The following is a 19,634-nucleotide window of genomic DNA, read 5'->3' as shown; positions in this document are numbered from 1 at the left end:
GGATAAACAAATTTTTCTTCGAATGCTGACACATACAAACATGCGAGTTCTGGTGCCATTGTAGCACCCATTGCGGTTCCATGAACCTGCTGGTAGAAGTCATTTTGAAACATGAAATAATTCTGTGTAAGTGCAATTGTAGCCAATTCAACCAGAAATTGTGTTGGGACCTTCTTATCTATCCTTGTATCCAAAACCTCTCGTATCAAATTAATAGTTGCTCTTTGAGGGATATTAGAATATAAAGATTCTATATCCATTGATATAAGCAAAGTAGATTCTACCATCTCAGGAAGAGATTGTAATACTGTTATCAAATGTGATGAATCTCTTATGTAGGATCTAGCTAATGGAACAAACGGTCGTAAAAAATGGTCTACATAGATAGATAAGGGTTCTAATACTGAGCCAATGCCTGCCACAATTGGTCTTCCAGGTGGAGACTCTAAGGATTTATGCACCTTCGGTAAAATGTAAAAGACAGGTATCTGGGGAGTCCGATTCATTAAAAAAGCTGCCTCTTTAATAGTTACCCATCCCACACTTAGGGCTTCTGTGATCACTTCACTAATCTGTGCAGTCAATATTGCAGTTGGATCTACATCTAATTTTTGATAGAACCTCTCATTCCCAAGTTGTCGATTTACCTCCTGCACATATTCTTCTCTATTAAGAATAACCAGAGAACCACCTTTATCCGCAGGCTTAAACACCAAATTTCGATCATGGCTCAGATCTTCCAACACTGTAAATTCCTCTTTATTCAAATTCCAAAACGGGAATCGCCGCTCTGCCTCTTTTTGTTTTAAATCACGTTCAACAACTTCTTCAAAGGCTACCATCAATGGATGTATCGGGCCCGGAGGCATCCAGCATGAGGGGTTCTTTACAACTGAACCATCAAAATTTAAACTCTCATTACCCTGAAAAAATATTTTTAATTTCATCAGTCGAAAAAACCTTTGCAAAGCCAACCTGATGTCAAATGAGTCATATCTAGGAGTCGGTGAGAGACAAACCACGGTTCAAAACCCTTAATTCTACTGCTGTTAATACACGGGAGGATAAATTTATAACTAAGTCATTCATGATTGTTGATTGCGTTCTCGCAACCGAACTGGACTGCGATTCCTCGGAGGGCAACCCCCTCATCCTCCCCGGCGTTCCGTCCCTTGTTTTGATCTTGTACTTTGATCTAAAAAAGTCACCCGTCCTCCCTCTTCTTCTGATGAATCACTCGATGACGAGTCAAAATTAGATGGTTTCTTAAATTTCACTCGATTCTTATTACACCATGGATAAACATACCCCTGAGTGTAATCTTTTTCATCTCTCTGAAACTTACTCAATTTGGTTTCCTTTATTTTATCACGTATGTTAGTAATTTCCTGATTCAGTTCACTTAATTTCTCCTCAAACTTCTCTGGAGACATATTCTCCCGCAGGGTGACACTCAGAGTGTCTATCTCTTTCTGCATATCTATCAATAATTTTTGTGTTGTCTCTACTGTCAGTATATCTATGTTCACAGCATTTCTTTGCTTATTTACAGATTGTTTACATTACTGCATTGAAGACCTGTGCGGTATTTCTGTCCTCTCGCTGCAGCCATTGCAAAACACGGCCTGTGTCAGGAGGCAAACAGTGCTGTTACTATAAATGAACTGTATTCTTTCAGCCGTATATGGTTAAGACTGCTTGTTTGTTTGAAGCATATAAATAAATTCACTTGTTGCATCAAGATATTGTCTGTGGATGAAGTTAAATATCAAACATATCTGTTCCATTGTAGCTGCTTATTGTTTGCTGTGGCTACATAATTGATCAACAGTTTCAATTTCCAAGGCAAGGTGGACCAAATGTTCTTTCTAGGAAAATCTTTTTGGATTGGATTTAGGAAAACTGGTTAAAGCATGGGGGGAATCAAAAGGCCCTAGATTGCCTGAAGACATCTCAACCAGCTCTAGCTTGGAGCCTCTTTAGGAATTCGAAGCATGCAAAGCGAAGGAGGTTGGCACATGGCAAGAGGTGTAAGACTCTTGTAGTTCTTTTAGAACTTTAGTAGATTCCAGTTCTTTTAGAACTCAAAGAAGGGAGGTAAGTATGGAGTCATGGGTTGGTCTGTAATTTCTTGGACCTTCCAATGAAGGCATGGGAGGTCACACTCCTGTATATAGGCTAAGCAGGTTGTTGTCAGTCTTCCACTGGAAGTGGGTCCACATTACTTCAGATCAGTGAATCTTAGGAATCATCAGGATGGCTATGCTCTGGAGTTTTCCCATTTTTTTTTGTACACTTTATGGTTTCCCCTTGTTAATCTGTTCATAAAGGGAAGTCGTACGGATTATGTGTTTGTGACTGCTGCATATAGGAGCGGTGGTTCTGGTGTTGTACTCTAAATGGAGTCAGGGTCAGTACTTGATTTGCTTTCTGGTACCAAAGAAGGAGGATACTTTTTTCACCCTATTCTGCACCTGAAGCAGCTCAATAAGTATCTGAAGGTGCTCCATTTCAGGGTGAAGACTCTAAAATCGGTTATAGCAACAGCACAACAAGGAGAATTCTTAATGTATGAGGGTAAGTCAGTAAGTAAGTCACAAATCTCTCTACTAAGGTAATAAAACATATATCTGTAATGTTGTCATATTCCATAGATGGCAGCACCTTAGAAGTGCTTATGTACATAAATAGTTATTTAAACTGTGCATGCGCAGGGGCTGTGTACACAAGGAAAATGGCTGCCATGTTGACATTGTACGGTCGAAGAACAACGTGCTGTTGTCCAATTTTTATGGGCTAAGGGCTTAGTGGCAAAAGACATTCATAAAGAAATGTATCCAGTATATGGAGAGAAATGTCTCTCACGTAAAGCAATTTATAACTGGACCGATAAATTTGCACAAGGACGTGCCAACGTGAATGACGAAACCAGACCTAGTTGACCTGTAGAGATTGCGACAGAGGTAACTGTGAAGCAGGTTGAAGAGATGGTTCGCGCTAACCAGAGGGTAACAATTGACAAAGTTGCCAAAGAAATTGGGTGTTCTCACGGATTAGTATATTCCTTAGTGCACGATGCATTGAACTTTCGCAAAGTCTGTGCAAGATGGGTTCCCAAACAGCTGACCGAAGACAATAAGAACAACCGGATGGGTGTCTGTTTGGAAAATCTCTGCCATTATGCAAACGAAGGTGAATCAATGATGGCACGTATTGTTACTGGTGACGAGTCGTGGGTGCACCACTATCAACCAGAAGCGAAACGTGATTCCATGCAGTGGAAGCATCCACTATCACAGACACCAAGAAAGTTCAAGCTTGTGCCTTAGGCAGGAAAGGTGATGTTGACTGTGTTTTGGGACAGAGATGGGATACTCTTAACCAGTTTTCAGAAGCGTGGTGAATCTGTTAATTCGGCTTCCTACTGTGCTACTCTGTTAAATCTTAAAGGAGCTATTCATAGAAAACGCCCAGATCTGGAAAAAAGAGGAGTGCTGATTCTTCACGATAATGCCAGACCACACACTTCGAATGAGGTTCGTCAGACAATTGCGAACCTGCACTGGGAAGTTCTTGAACATCCACCATACAGTCCGGATTTGGCACCCAGTGATTTTCACTTGTTTGGCAAACTGAAAAGCCATCTCGGTGGTAAACATTTCACCAGCGATGAAGAAGTGGAACAAGAGGTGAAGCGCTGGTTATGAAGCCAGCCAAAAGATTTTTACGCAGAAGGTTTTGACGGACTTTTCAAGCGCTGGGACAAATGTATAATTTCCTAGCGTGTAGCAGATGGACTCAGAACCCCAATGGGTATAGTGTACTCGTGCTAGCAGTTGGAGACGGATCAGATTTCAATCTGACGTCAGCCCCTAGTACATATACCCCTGCAGGAAGTGCAGATCCTCAGTATTTTCAGTCTCCATAGCAGTTAGGAGCCATCTGCACGCTCTCTCCGAGCGTTGGAACCAAATTTAAAGAAGAAAATTCTATTGAAGACGAGCCCCGCCCTCCTGCGGTTATACCCTCGGGTCCCTCCCCCAGTCGAGATTCCCGAGGTGATTTCTGTGATCCCTCTGAGGTGAGCCTCGGTCCGGCGGCGGAATCGCGGCGGGACCTAGCCCCCGAAGGATCGGGCGCGGCATAGAGGCAGCCTTGGTCCGGCGGCCGAATCACGGCGAGGACTTACAGCCCCCGAGCGAGAGGAGTTCGGGCGCGGCTGAGAGGCAGCGGTGCACCCTCAAAAGCAGCTGCGAAGGTAGTTGCCCTCTCCCCCCGCAGCCGGAGACCGCCCGGGTCGAGACCGGGAAGCGCTGAAGATAAGGTAAGGTAGAAATCTTTACTTGTGCAGGTCTCCGAGGATTGAGGATGAGAGCAGGCCATTGGCCGAAGCCAGCGCCACCGGGTTGATTCGCCCTAGCAGGGCCAGACCCAGGCATTTCCAAGGGCCTTCCCACGTGGAGACCCTCCGAGGTAGTCGCCATCTTGCCCGCATGGTCGCCGTCGCCATCTTGGCCTTATTCTCGCCGTTCACATCGCCGCCCGGCCGAGCGCACAAAATTTACCTGTGCGCACAAGAACCCTTGGACGCATAAGCGGCGCGCACAAGTCCCGGTCGCACGGACTACTCGCACTCGACTACCCGCGCGCACATCCCGGGTTAAGCGCCCAGATACGCGCACAAACCCCGGCTAAGTGCACAGATATGCGCACACGCGGCCAGGCGCTCCGGAGCGAAACATGTACGCGCAGGCAACCTCGACGCCTCCAATAACGGAAGTAAAATCCCTAGGCCTCTGCTCAGAATGCCACCTCAGGGCCGCCCAGAGCCAGGAAGCCCGATGCCTTATGTGCCCTATGCGAGGAGACCCTGGGAGATCCACCACAGGCTCAGTCTCGCCCAGGGCCGGGGACTAGCTCTTCAGGGGGCTCCCTGGAGTTAGCAACCCCCAGCGGGACACCTTCTCAGCTGGAGGCTCCCAGGGAAGCAGCGCCACTCAATGTGGACCCCTCGTCTATTTCTTGGGTGGAACTCTTCAAGGGGATTCACACCTTTGTCCGAATGCAAACGGATTCCCGGGCGGACCAACCACATACGTCGCAGGAGGACCCCTATGCTCCAGGCCCCTCAAGACCTAGGCACAGGCTTTTACCACCAAGTAGTCCCACCTTCGGGGGTACGGACATCTCAGAAGAAGAAGTCGAACCCCTAGAAGAAGGAGAACTCCCCCCGGGGACAGAACCCCACCGAGCCATGAGACGGTTCTTCACAAGGGAGGAGCTCCCAGATCTGGTCTCCCAATGCCTGGCGGAACTGGCGATTCCGGATTCAGAAACCCAGGGGGATCCCGAGGAGAACCCATTTCTGGAAGGCCTTCGACAGACCTCCCATCATTTCTCGCTCTTGCGAGCCGCTCAACACTAATTGACCTGGAATGGAACACCTCAGAGTCTGCTTTTAAAGGGGGGCGGGCCTTGGCCAGCTTGTACCCCCTGGATCCAGCAACCAAAGACATGCTTGCTTGCCCTAGAGTGGATGCCATGGTCTGCGCAGTCTCCAAGCGCACCACCATTCCGGTAGAGGGAGGAGCAGCACTCATGGACACGCATGACCGGCGGCTAGAAGCCATGCTTAAACAGTCATTTAACGTGGCCGCTATGTCTCTTCAGATTGCGGCCTGCTGCACCGTGGTGACACGTGCCTGCTTATCCCAGGCCAGGAACGGCACCCTGGGAGATATCCTGGACCCAGCGCTATCCTTTCTAATGGACGCAGCCTCAGACCTCGTACGCACAGCGGCCAGAGGAGTATCATCGGCGGTGGCGGCCAGGAGACGGCTCTGGCTCAGAAGCTGGTCGGCCCACCCATCTTCCAAAACACGCCTCACAAGGATGCCCTTCAAAGGAACACTTCTGTTCGGCAGCGATTTAGAAAAGATGGCGGGCAAATGGGGCGAATCCCCAGTACCGCGCCTTCTGGAAGACAAGTCAAGGAGAGCTCAGCGACAGCCCTCCAGGGGCAGAAGCTTGCAGCGCTTCAACCCATACAGGAGCAGCTACCAGGCGCCCCGCCCTCCGGGCAGGAACCAGTCCTTTCGGAACAAGCACAACAAGAGGGGAAACAGCTCGGGCTCAGGGCCCGGCCGCGCTCCGCAATGAGAATCAGCCGACCCATCCAAGGGAAGCCATAGGGGGCAGACTGGCCCTATTCTACCAAAGATGGGTCGAGATAACTTCGGACAAGTGGGTCCTAGCCATCATCCGAGAAGGGTACTACCTGGACTTCATACGCAACCCCCCCCCCCCCCGGACAAGTTTGTGGAGTCCCCCTGCCACGACCCCACCAAAAAGACGGCAGTGGAAGTTACACTGGCTAGGCTACTGAACCTCGAGGCCATAACTCCGGTACCTCCTCAGGAGATAAACTCTGATCATTATTCCATATATTTTCTCATTCCCAAGAAAGAGGGAACGTTCCGACCTATCCTGGACCTCAAATCCGTAAACAGATACCTGAAGGTCCCCCGTTTCCGCATGGAAACCCTGAGATCCGTAATAAAGGCAATACAGCCGGGAGAGTTCCTCACCTCCTTGGACCTGTCAGAGGCGTACCTGCACATCCCAATTCATCAGGAACACCAGCGTTACCTACGTTTCAAGATCCTGGGCCATCACTACCAGTTCCGGGCCCTACCCTTCGGGCTAGCCACAGCACCACGGACGTTCACCAAGGTGATAGTGGTAGTGGCAGCAATACTGCGGAAGGAAGGAGTCCTCGTACATCCTTACTTGGACAACTGGCTGATCAGGGCGAAGTCACCAGAGGAAAGCATCCAATCAACCAAGAGTCAAATCTCTACTGGAGAGCCTCGGATGGGTGGTCAACACGAACAAGAGTTCCCTGCAGCCCTCACAATCGTTGGAGTACCTGGGGGTCCACTTCGACACCAAGGAAGACAGAGTCAGCCTGACTCCCACAAGGAGATCAAAACTATGGAACCTGTTGCAATCCTTGATGAGCGACCCTCGCCCCACGGCATGGGATTACCTGCAGGCCCTAGGGCTGATGGCATCCACACTGGAAGTGGTCCCCTGGGCGAGGGCCCACATGAGGCCTCTACAACACTCACTGCTGTCCTGTTGGAACCCACGGTCGCACAACTACACCGTACGCTTAGCCATCCCGGGCACAGTTCGGACCAAACTACACTGGTGGCTGCAGCCCAGCCACATGAACAGAGGCTCAAGACTATCATCCCCAACCTGAACTCTGCTAACTAGAGATGCCAGCCTACGGGGATGGGGAGCACACGGCGAGGAATTAACCGCCCAAGGGCAGTGGAACACAGAAGAGGCAGGATGGAACATCAATCGCCTAGAAGCGGGGGCAGTCAGACTCGCCTGCCTGCGGTTCGCCCAAAGACTCAGAGGCAAAGCGGTCAGGGTGATGTCCGACAACGCCACAACGGTTGCCTACATCAACAGACAAGGGGGAACCAGAAGCCAACAGGTGTCACTGGAGATAAACCCACTGATGGCAAGGGCGGAAGCAAATCTACAGGAAGGACAACATCACGGCGGACTTCCTCAGCAGAGAAAGTGTAGACCCAGGAGAATGGAAGCTGTCTCCCGCAGCCTTCCGGATGATAGTAAACCGGTGGGGAACACTGGAAATGGACCTTCTGGCGAACAGAACCAACGCCCAAGTACCCAGATATTTCAGCCGCAAGCGGGATCTACAATCCCGAGGGATCGATGCCCTGGTGCAGGCCTGGCCACGGGGAGCCCTATTATACACCTTCCCGCCGTGGCCCCTCTTGGGCGTAATCATTCACAAGATACAGCTACACAAGGGACTAGTTCTTCTGGTGGCCCCGGATTGGCCAAGAAGACCGTGGTACGCAGACATGAGAAGACTGCTGGCAGGGAATCCTCTACCCCTGCCCCCTCTCAGGGACCTGCTACAACAGGGTCCGATCTTCCACGAGGACCCAGCTCAATTCTCTCTTACGGTCTGGCCATTGAGAGGGCTCGCCTGAAGAAGAGCGGATACTCGGGGGCGGTAATAGACACCCTCCTCTGAGCACGCAAGTTCTCCACATTGTTAACATACATAAGGATATGGAGAATATTTGAAGCCTGGTGCGAAGATCACGACATCAAGACATGTTCACTTAAAGTTCCCGTGATGCTGGAGTTCCTACAGAGCGGACTCCAAAAAGGGCTGTCCCTCAACTCCATCAAGGTACAGGTGGCAGCACTGGCATGCTTCGGCCTCAGGGGCGAGAGCGATAGCCTAGCCTCTCACCCGGATGTGTCACGTTTCCTGAAAGGAGTCAAACACATTCGTCCACCCCTGAAGTGGCCGGTACCTCTGTGGAATCTCAACCTCGTCTTGGACTTCCTATCGGGAACTACCTTCAGACCTCTTCGAGGGCTATCACCCATCAGCTGACCCTGAAGATTGTCTTCCTACTGGCAGTTTGTTCAGCGCGACGCATATCTGAACTACAAGCGCTGTCTTGCCGTGAACCCTTTCTTAGGTTCACTCTGGGATCCATCCAGCTGCGCACGGTACCGTCAATCCTTCCCAAAGTGGTCTCCCACTTCCATCTGAAGCAGACCATCTCGCTCCCGTCGGCGGGAGCCCTGAAGAATTCGGAAGAAGCCCGTAGTCTGCGTCACCTCAATGTTGGCAGAATCCTTTTCCCAGATACCTGGAAATGTCAGAACCCGTACGGAAGACGGACCACCTTTTCGTCCTTCACAGCGGGAAAAGACTAGGGGAAGCAGCCTCGCGGGCAACCATAGCCCGATGGATCAAGGAAGTCATGAAGGCGGCCTACGTAGGAGCAGGGAAACCTCCGCCTCTACAGATCAAGGCCCATTCGACCAGAGCCCAGGCAGCATCCTGGGCAGAAACAAGAACGATGTCACCCGCCGAGATTTGCAGGGCGGCGACATGGTCCTGCATCTATACCTTCTCCAGATTCTACCGTCTGGATGTTCAGGCCCGGGAGGACACGGCATTTGCAAGGGCAATACTGAGTGGGTCACAGGCAGCCTCCCACCCGGTTCGGAAGTAGCTTTTATACATCCCATTGGTTCTGAGTCCATCTGCTACACGCTAGGAAATGGAGAAATTACTTACCTGATAATTTCGTTTTCCTTAGTGTAGACAGATGGACTCAGCAGCCCGCCCTTGGCTGCCGTCACGCATGGTATTGCAAATGATTCAAGGGTAAGCCTCTTTAGTTTACCTAGGTCTCCACCCGGCTGGGTGTCGACGCTTTCCGGTTGAGCTCCCTGGCGGTCTCCAGCTATACTCAATCGACCAGTTCAAATTAATCCAGTTAATCAAGTTATAAAGTTTATATAGTTACGAAGTTATACAAGTTAATCAAATTAACCAATTGGTCAGTCAAACATTTATCCACAATGCTTTGCAAGGAAGAATACTGAGGATCTGTACTTCCTGCAGGGGACAGGGGCTGACGTCAGATTGAAATCTGATCCGTCTCCAACTTCTAGGACGAGTACACTATACCCATTGGTTCTGAGTCCATCTGTCTACATTAAGGAAAACGAAATTATCAGGTAAGTAATTTCTCCAATTACGTTGAAAAGTAGTTGGTTTTTCCAGAAAAACTGTGACTATATTCTGTATATTTCACAGTAAATAATTCATCTTTTGCATTTAAATAAATTTCATGAATATTAATCCCATGTATGTTTGTGACTTACTTACTGACTTACCCTCGTAGTTAGATCTGACAGGCACATCTGCATATCTCGATTAAAATAAAAATGAAGGTTGGGGGGGGGGGGAGGGGGCATCAGAAATATCTTTGCAGTGCTGGGGGGGACATTTAGTGTCTGGCTCTCCCTTTTGGGTTGGCAGCGGCTCCAAAATCTCTTTCCAAGGTGATGGTTATTGTGGCAGCCCTGTGCAGAGAAGGTATTTTGGTGCATCCGTGTCTGGACAATTGGTGATCCTGACCAAGGCTGGTACAGGAAAGAGAATGAATGATGGCCAGAATGATGAAATTATTAGAGAATCTGGACCGATTTTCCAATTTCAACCAGAGAATATTGCTTTCCTCTTGATCCCTGGAGTATCTGGAGGGTTTGGTTTGACACCAGGGAAGGCCAGGTTCAGTTGACAGACACAAAGATCTGGAAGTTGTAGAACTAAGTGCATGGTTTGAGGATTCGGAGATTCACAATGTGGATTTATCTTCAGGTATTGAGTTCCATGGCAGTTGCCTTGGATTTAGTGCCTTGGTCAAGGGCACACATAAAATCTTTGCAGAGGAACTTGCTCTCGAAGTGGTCTCCATTGTCCAAGGTGTATTTCATGATGGCTTAAGCCAGAGAGTTTTGCTTTGGTAGCTTGTATGTAAGAACCTGAGTGAATCTTGAATCTCCCATTTGGCTGTGTCCTATCTAGTAGAGGAATAGTTTGAGTACATCTCATGTTCTGGACTGGTTTGGCTGGATGAAGAGGAAGGAGAAATGTAGTTCTTATCTGATAATTTTCTTTTCTTAAGTCCAGCCAGACCAGCCCAGAACCCTCCCTGTTCTGCCAAGTGCATTATTCTCTTGATTATTTTTCAGAATAACTGCTTGTGACGCTAGTCGATGCTCTGGTTGTTAAGGTATAAACTTTATCAAGGAATACAGGTTATGTATATCCCATTTCTTTTTTTCTGTTTTTCTCCCTTTTTAAGCCTACTAGTTATTGCTTGGAGGGTAAGGGAAAGTTTAGTGTATTAAAAATGTTTATTTTAGCTTGTTAATTAGAAAACTGAAAGGCTGAGGTCAGCATAGGATCCTATAAGGGGTGATGTCAGCAAACCTGTTAGTCTCTGTCTCCACCTGCTGGTTGGGAAGCATAACCCATGTGTCTGGACTGATCTGGCTGGTCTCAAGGAAAGGAAGTTATCAGTTAAGAACTAATTTCTCCATTTACATTACTAAGCTTTATAGTTAGACATGGGAATGTAGGGATATGGGGTGTGAACTGAACAGGGGATTTTGCATGCTAAATCTACCTAAGAGGGTGAAATACAAAGATGATGCACGTACTTTGACCCTTTTCCATTGGAAAGGAAATAGTAGAATTAGGGGCGTCAAAATGAAATTCTAGGGGGTACGACTCAAGACCAATGTCAGGAAATATTTCTTCACGGATAAGGTGGTGGATGTCTGGAATGCCCTTCCAGCAGAGGCAGTGAACACAAACAGGCAAAGAATTCAAATGAGCATGGGATAAACACTAATGATCCCTAAAGGCTGAAGGACATAAATGAAGAAAAGGGTGCATGGGAGTAACCTGTTCGATGGTGGTTACTACCCTTAACCAATAAGCCTTGATGTTTTTGATGCAACTGCTCTCCACTTTGATGGCGTGGGGGGACAGGAATTCAATACAACCAACACTGGCTCCGACTTTTACTATCTGGGGTACTGATATGCAGGCATAAGGGAAAAAGCACAGGACTGCTTCTACGGCCAAGTTGAAAAGCAAAGCACATCAAGCAGCATTGTCTGAATTTTACCCAGTAAAAATGTTGCGTTTTTAATATACTTATAAGTCTTGGGGGTAACTGAACAGTCTGAATGGACCAGTTGGTATCTTTCTACTATCATTTACTATGTTACCGTAAAACAAAAAAATGGGATGAGAGAAACTTGAAAAAATTTTGAAGTTTGAGTTGTGGAATTTATTTTTATTGCAGAAGTATAGGATATTCACAATACCTTGTTCAGAATGGATTCTGTATAGTTTTCAGTCCAAGGGGTCAGAGTTATAAGGTTCTACTTCTTTCCTTTTAGTATGGGAAATGTTGGTTTTTTGTTTGGTTTTTTTTTTTGTGGTGGGGGTGAGGGTTGTGCTCCATCAGTTTCTTTCTGGTCCTTTGGTTTATTTAGGTGTGTTCTATCAAGTTTAAAGTGCAGTAGTGTCTCTTGATACACTATGGACCCCTAGTACTTTTTTTACTAAAGTAATTTAGCTCTGCAGAATCTGAGTTATGTTATAAATTCTGTTCAAGATTTACTTTAAGGTACACCAGGTAATTATAACCTGGTTTGTTATACAGAACAGTGCTATTTATTGAATCAGTCTTTGCAAAATCGATAGAATTTACTTGATATGTCAACTTTTGGGACAACAGTTGTCATCTTATGTAGTCTCAAACTTATGTGGATAATCATTTTTGGATCATTCTTATTTTGGTTTAGGAAAGCTATGAAAACCTAGGAGCAATACAAGTACTAGAACAGTGTTTCCCAAACAGTGGGCCTTCAGACCTGATCAGGTGTGCCACAGAAAAGTCACCACTAATGCTTAGATCCAGACCAGCACCTGGGCTCTGCTCTCAGTGCCTCGCAGAAACCATTCTCCAGCAATGGCTGTTAAACATGTAGGAGCTCATTTCTGTGAATATATGTAATCATGCATGCCTCTTCCTAACTACAGCATGAGCCATGGTGTATTGCAATTAATGGGCAGCATGCAGCATACAAATAGCCAGGTTCTGCTTTGTTTGGTGCATACAGCAACTTTTCATCTTCCCCTTCCTGATCTTCCTCCTTTGAGTCTTCCAGCCTCTGTTACCCTCAGGAGTGAGACAAGGAGAACGTGCACTGAGCACTTGATGTGACTCATTCTGAATAGAAGAGCTCTGGCAGCCACTTGCAGCAGCCAAAGTAATCAATGAGCTGGCTGCCTGCATTACACTAACTTCTCCCTTCTTCCGCACTTGTAAATAGAAGGAACTGACCCATTGAGTTAAGTTTCTGTGTCTGCCCTCTCTCTCCATTTTAAAATTTGGAAGAGAGACTAGTGGAACTTTGAGTGCTTCCCTAGCTCTGCTTTTGACTGTGTTCTCTCCATGAAGGCTGGTATTCCCTACAACATTTTTGTTAATGTAGGTGTGCCTTGGGCTTGAATAGGTTGGGAAACACTGTCTAGAACACTGTGTAGAAAAAGTGAGTGTTTTACGTTATCCAGTAGCTGGAGTAGTGATCTGTCATACATTTCCAGGTGAGAAGCCATATGAATGTTATATCTGCCACGCTCGCTTTACCCAGAGTGGGACCATGAAGATGCACATTCTTCAGAAGCACACAGAGAATGTGGCCAAGTTTCACTGTCCTCACTGTGACACAGTCATAGCAAGAAAGAGTGATTTGGGTAAGTGTTTTTATTTACATGGTGGTTCCAACTTTACAAGCACTCTTCTATGGAGTACTTTTAAAATGCTGTTTTAACAGTTTAAAAAATGCACGCAACAGTTTAAAAAAAATTATATAAAATTAAATCAAATTGCAATACATTTGTAGGGTCAGTACAGTGGTGAAACTATAAGATAAAGTATAGTTTATATTTACAGATAACCAGAGTCATAACTAGTTAATTTAGTTCCCAGGACAGGCTATCAGATTTGTAACCTACTGTCCATATCTTGATCCTAGTTCGTCTCTACCTTTATCCTTTTTCACTGAGTTTCTTACACCTCTCCCTTCTCCCTCAGATGGTAGGAGGAGAGCAGCACACTTCCTGACTGTTTTTTTTTTCTTTTTAATTTTTTCGTTTACTGCTGGCTCACACTTATATTTTAGTTATTTTGTCTGAACCTGGATAGGCTTTTAGTTTATCCAGTGCTTGGAGAATTTGATAGTGGTCTAGGAATAGGATGCAGTGTAGAGCTGTGATAGGTTTCCACCTGCAGGTCTGATCTGCTGCTCTCCCCAGTCAAGATTTCAGTTCTAGCACATTCTGAATGCTGTCTTTTGTAGGACTAAGCATTACCCAAAGCACTGGCTTTCTGACTATTAACACTGCAGAATATTACAATATTACCATTCCTTGAGAGAGACTGGGGAGCCTGCAGTCCAAGCATTATTTTAGAACCACAATTATCCTCTTTAGTCTTGGCCAATGTAAAGGGAAGTATTCAGTTGCCAAGTACTGTAGAACTCTGCAGAATATTATCCATATCAGAATAGCCCTTATAGTATGTAGGCATTTGTAAAGGAAAATGATTTTCATCGGGGAAGGTAAGGATCACCATGATGCTTATTTTGCCACATGAAGAGACAATATTCTAAGCAAAGAAAGCTTTTAAAATGACTACAAATAGAGACAGGAAATAGGTAAGTTGCTAATTCATGCACTGGCATTGTAGTAGCCCTTTTTGCCAGTGTTTGCCAATGGATACCATGAGAAGAATGGAATGTTAAATGTAGTGGCTGAATTTAGAGTACTGAGGCCATTTTTACAGGTTGAGTCATTGCAAATTTAGATAGCTGCACAAATGACTTATGGCTACTAAGTAATAGTACTAACATTTTATTTTAGCTTATATGCTCTACGTCTGTGTTTAATGTTTCATATTTTGATTGTAATCTGTGTTGCAGTTATGATTATAGTTAGTTATAATTTGGATTGATCCATCTTGAGACTAATTTAGGAAAAGGCAGAATATCAAATGTTTATAAATAAAGATTCAGCTGACAGTTAAAATGGTAATTAAAATCCATATTTTATTATTTCTTGAATCATCTAAAACAAGCAAGTTCACTGAATCATAAGTGGATGATATGATGTGACTGTGCTTGGCACTGAAAGGATATGTCCAGAGCTTTCTGTAAAGGCCTTTAAAGTCTTCACTGCTCATGTATAGGAGATCCGTTTTGCTTAGAGCTCTGTTAGTTTATGTTTAAACAGTTTTTTATTGTTTGAATAGCAATGAATAATACAAACCTGGGGAGGGGTGGGTTCCTGAACCCTCCCCATAACCTAACATTCAAAAATACAAACAGCATCAACATCAGATACCCTGCCCTTCCCTCCCCCCCCCCCCCCCCCCCGTCCCCAAACCCACAAAGGCAAGTATGTGTGTTACAATCCACAAGTAATAAGTCTATCCAATACAATCCATTCCATAAGACCAATGGATTAGTCATTAAGTACAAGACTACATATGCAATGAGGGAGTGACTGAAGATAGGACTGCCAAATACTAAGAAAGCGCTTTCTATAACATGGTGCGTGTCGAGAGGCCAGGCATTCCATTGACATCATGACATGTAGATTGTTTCTCCAAGCCCAAAAAGATGGGTTCTCGGAGGAACGCCAAACTGAGAGAATTATCTTTTTCCCGACAAGACACGCTTTATGCAGAAACATGCAGGAACCAGGATCTCGAATCCGAATAGGGGAGATACACCCAAACAGCAGCCATAAAGGTGTCGCGGGGAAGGCTATACCCAATAAGTCTGCCAAGTAGGTCTGCCACGCTCCGCCAAAAGCGCAAAATAGGGGGGGCAGGACCAAAAAGCATGGAACAATGTGCCCATCTGGTGTCCACACCTAGGGCACCCTGCTGACAGGGCTATAGTTAAATGGAAGGCTACTTGAGGCGACACATAGGCCCAGCTGAGAAATTTAAATTGTAATTCCCTATAATAAATATTGACTGATATCCTGGTTATGTGCCGAAAACAAACCTTTAAAATATTCTGAGTGACCACAAAGTCCCCCATCCTTATTTCAACGAGATTCTAAGATAGAGTACATGTCTCCCTCAGAGCGTCTCCTTAAAAATTGATAATAAATTGACAAAGATGGGGATTTATTTATTTATTTATTTATTTATAAATTTTTATATACCGCCGCTCATCAAAGATATCACATCGGTGTACAGTGAACAGGAACTTACGCTGGAGCGTTATACATTTAACAGAGTTATATAAGCGTTATACTATTAACAAAGGTAAGTATATAAATATTTGAACATAAAACAATTAGAATCTTTTAAAAAACAGAACTATCATGTAGTTGTAACTTAACAGAGCTGAATTAAAAAGTACTAGAGAGTAAAAGGGTTCAAGGGGAATAGGTAAAGGCTGAGGGAAAGGGTTAGGAGGAGATGGAGTTAGTCTTCTCAAAGCGAAACAACTGATCCAGTGTTTGAAACACTGAGGGAGCTCTATTGATGTCCAGAAGGGTTCGAATATAGTGCCCAATTTGGAGATATTTATTTATTTATTTTTAATTTTTATATACCGACATTCTTGTATAATATACAAATCATACCGGTTTACATTAAAACAGAAGATGCAGGCAAAATGTTTCCTTTGCCTAATACATTGAACATTTATAACAAGGAAATTGTTAAAAAGGGATAAAAACTAAGAAAAACATGGAGAAAGATAAAACAAGAGGAAGAAACATAGAAGTTTAAAAATGAAAAGGAGGCACAATGGGTTGCACGAAGGGGTGCACAAAGGGGAGTGCCCCTTTGTCGCGCCCTTTCGGCATGCGACGCCTGGTGGAATGGCGCCGTTTACCAGCTCAACACTAGGCGGGATGACGTTAGAGGGGGGTGGGTCTCTTGCTCACTGTTTTCCTCTCAGCGTTCTCTTTTCAGATTTCAAAGTGGATTTTTTTCCTTTTTTTTTTTTTGTCTTTTCTCTTCAGTGATTGATTGTAAACGTGCCCGGTGCTGGTGGGCTGCCCCCTCCGCATATGGGAAAGTATGAGTAACTCCCAGTCCGTACACCGCCTGGAATTTTTTAAATGGTAGTAGCGTCCCCTCCCGAGTGAGTGTGTGACCCAAACGAGTAATACCTTGGGATGCCCAAATCTGGAAACTAGAGGATTGTGTACCCGGGGTAAATTCAGCATTTCCCGATACTGGGAGAAAGTAGGCGCATAAATTAGGTATCATTAGGAATCGCGTCACCTTCCTCCAGGTCTGGCGAAGAGGCCGCACTAGGGCAGTGCACTTGAGAAAAGATGGAAGATGCTGTGAGTCAGACTGTAATACATAGACTGGGGCCATTAAGGCTTCATCGGAATATAACTGGGTATAAACCGAAGTATCCGTTAGCCAATCCCGGGCAATGCGTAGGTTACAAGCCAAATTATAGGCAGCCAGATCCGGGACCCCCAGGCCGCCCCGACCCCACTGGGCTTTCAACCGGGTGAGAGATATACAGGATTTCCCACCTTTCCAAATAAAACGTCTAAGCACACTGTCAAGCCTGTTAATATCCCCTTTCCTTAAAAGGACCGGCAAATGTTGAAGCACATAAAAGCCATTTGGGTAAAATGGTCATTTTGAATAAGTTTATCCGGCCAATCAAGGAGAGGGGTAGAGTACTCCAATTCGTCAGGGTAGCTATGGTATTGTTTAAGAGGCGGGGGATATTCGCTGGATATACTAGTTCGGGGTTTGACGGGAGATATACCCCCAGATAACAAAGAGGACCGATGGCCCACGTTAACGGAAAAGTACCTGGCCAGGTCAATTTCAGGGTAGACGGGTAAGCTAAAACTGCGGATTTAAACTCGTTTAACCGAAAACCAGAAATGTCACCAAAGTTCTTCATTAACCGCAGTAAATTAGGCAGGGAGGTGTGAGGGTTCGTAATGAAGACTAGTAAATCATCTGCAAATGCCACTCCCTTAAATATCCGCGACCCAAATCGTACTCCCCGAATTCCGGCGTGTTGATGTATAGCCAACAAGAGGGGTTCTAAGTGCAAAATAAACAATAGGGGGATAACGGGCACCCTTGTCGCGTGCCCCTAGTCACCGCGAAGGAGTCAGATATTGCTCCATTCGCAAGAATGGCTGCCCGTGGGTCAGTATATAGTAGTTTCACCGCCTGAAGGAAAAACCTGTCAAACCCCATGTGCTCCAATATATGGAATAAGTACCTCCACTCAACTCGGTCAAATGCCTTTTTGGCATCAAAGCTAATAACCAAGTATGGGGTATCCATCTGTCTGCACATTGTCATGGCCGTCAGCATCCGACGTATATTGGCTAGGGTGTACTGTTGCCGGACAAATCCCACCTGGTGATCACCTACAAGAGTGGGCAAAATAGGCGCTAGACGGTCTGCTAATATTTTTGCCAAAAATTTATGATCTAAATTTAGCAGTGATATCGGGCGATAAGACTCAGGGAGGAGAGTGTCCTTGCCCATCTTAGGGATAAGTGTGAGTAAGGCCAAATTTTCATGGGGGGGGGGAAGTGACCCCGCGTTATTAATTTGGAAAATCTCGCCGCCAAGGGCCCCAAAACCAGATCTACCAGATGCTTAAACACAGCTGTGTAACCATCAGGTCCCGGTGCCTTAAACTGTTTTAATTGACCAATTGCCAGACGGACCTCAGATTCCGTAATAAGCTGATTAAGGGCTTCCCGGTGTACAGGGGACAAACAAGTGAGGGATAGATCAGCAAGGAATGTCGCTCTCGCTTCCTCATTCCTCCCTGCAGAAGTATACAGGTTAGAATAAAAGTCGCAAAACTCTTTTAAAATGGATGGTGTATCTTTGACAACTGCATGTCGTGCAGTTTTCAACGCTGGAATATATCTGTTCTTTCTAGCGGATCGAATCAAATTGGCCATCATCCGACCCATTTTGTTACTATATTGGTATAAATGGTATTGATAATAAATATAGCTTTTTTTTTGCTTGTTGATGTATAAGCGAGTTAAGGGCCGTTTGCAGTGAGCGATAGTCATTCCTTGCCGCATTGCTCTCATGTGTGACGAAGCGCAGCCGAGCTTTGCACAATTGGTCATTCAGGGCCAAGATGCGTTTATCCAACATCCGTCTCCGGTGTGATACATAGGATATTATATACCCCCTCAAGACAGCCTTCGCAGTGTACCAAAGGAGGGATGGTTGGGACATCTGAGCTTGATGGAAGGACATGAAGTCTGTCCATTTAGTTCTAAGGTACTCTCAACTTTAGGTCAGAGATCAAAAAGTAAGGGTATCTCCATATCTTAGCTGCGGACTGACAACCAGAAAATTGGAAATCTATCCAAATAGGCGCATGGTCTGATACGATAACATTATCAATTCCCACGTCTTGGACGTATGGAAAGGCATGACTACTAACAAGGAAATAGTCCAATCTGGAAAGAGTAGCATGTGCGCTGGAAACATGTGTAAAATCACGATCCATGGGATGTAATAGGAGCCATACATCCGACAAGTGAAGCGCCTTTTCCAAAAAATGGGGCCCCTTCCCTTGCCCCCGTTCCCTCCCCCGTGATGAAGAAGCATCTAAAGAAGCATCCCGAATAGTGTTAGTCCCCTCCCAATATCAAGGTGTCATTGAGATAAGGGATTAAGTGAGAGTAAATTTCCCTGAAAAAAACTTGGGTTATAAATGTTAGGGGCATAAATATTGCACAGAACAACAGTTTTGCCATAGAGTTCAGTAACCAAAATGAGATATCTACCCTGCGGGTCCACTATTTCAGTAAGAATGTTTACAGGAAGAGTTTTATGTATGAGAATAGCCACTCCCGCTGACTTCGAGGAAGCTGAGGCACAACGCACCTCCCCTACCCAGTCACGACGCAGTTTGGTATGTTCTGCCACTGAGAGATGGGTCTCCTGTAAATGGGCCACAAGGGCTGATTTTTTCTTCAGCAGAGAGAGAATTTTAGAACGTTTAATGGGAGAATGTATCCCACACACATTCCAAGATACAAATCTTGTGTGACTATTCAGAATACAACATGAAAAAGGATATGAATTGCGTGATTGTCAAATAAAGGGTGCTGGCGTGGGCCCTCCCAGCTGAGGCCC

The 19,634-nt window shown here is 45.7% G+C and overlaps 1 protein-coding gene across 1 annotated transcript in view; it reads left to right on the top strand.

The window, feature by feature from the left end:
- CTCF (CCCTC-binding factor) overlaps window positions 1–19,634 on the top strand; it is a 380,312-nt gene that overhangs the window by 226,096 nt on the left and 134,582 nt on the right. The window contains 1 exon segment of the mRNA XM_029608851.1: window positions 13,052–13,201. Within this exon segment, the coding sequence (XP_029464711.1) occupies window positions 13,052–13,201 (150 nt within the window).

This window comes from Rhinatrema bivittatum, chromosome 7 (assembly GCF_901001135.1).
Source record: "Rhinatrema bivittatum chromosome 7, aRhiBiv1.1, whole genome shotgun sequence".
Taxonomy (NCBI): Eukaryota; Metazoa; Chordata; class Amphibia; order Gymnophiona; family Rhinatrematidae; genus Rhinatrema; species Rhinatrema bivittatum.
Note: the sequence above shows the minus strand (reverse complement) of the source record. Positions and strands in the feature narration are given on the sequence as shown.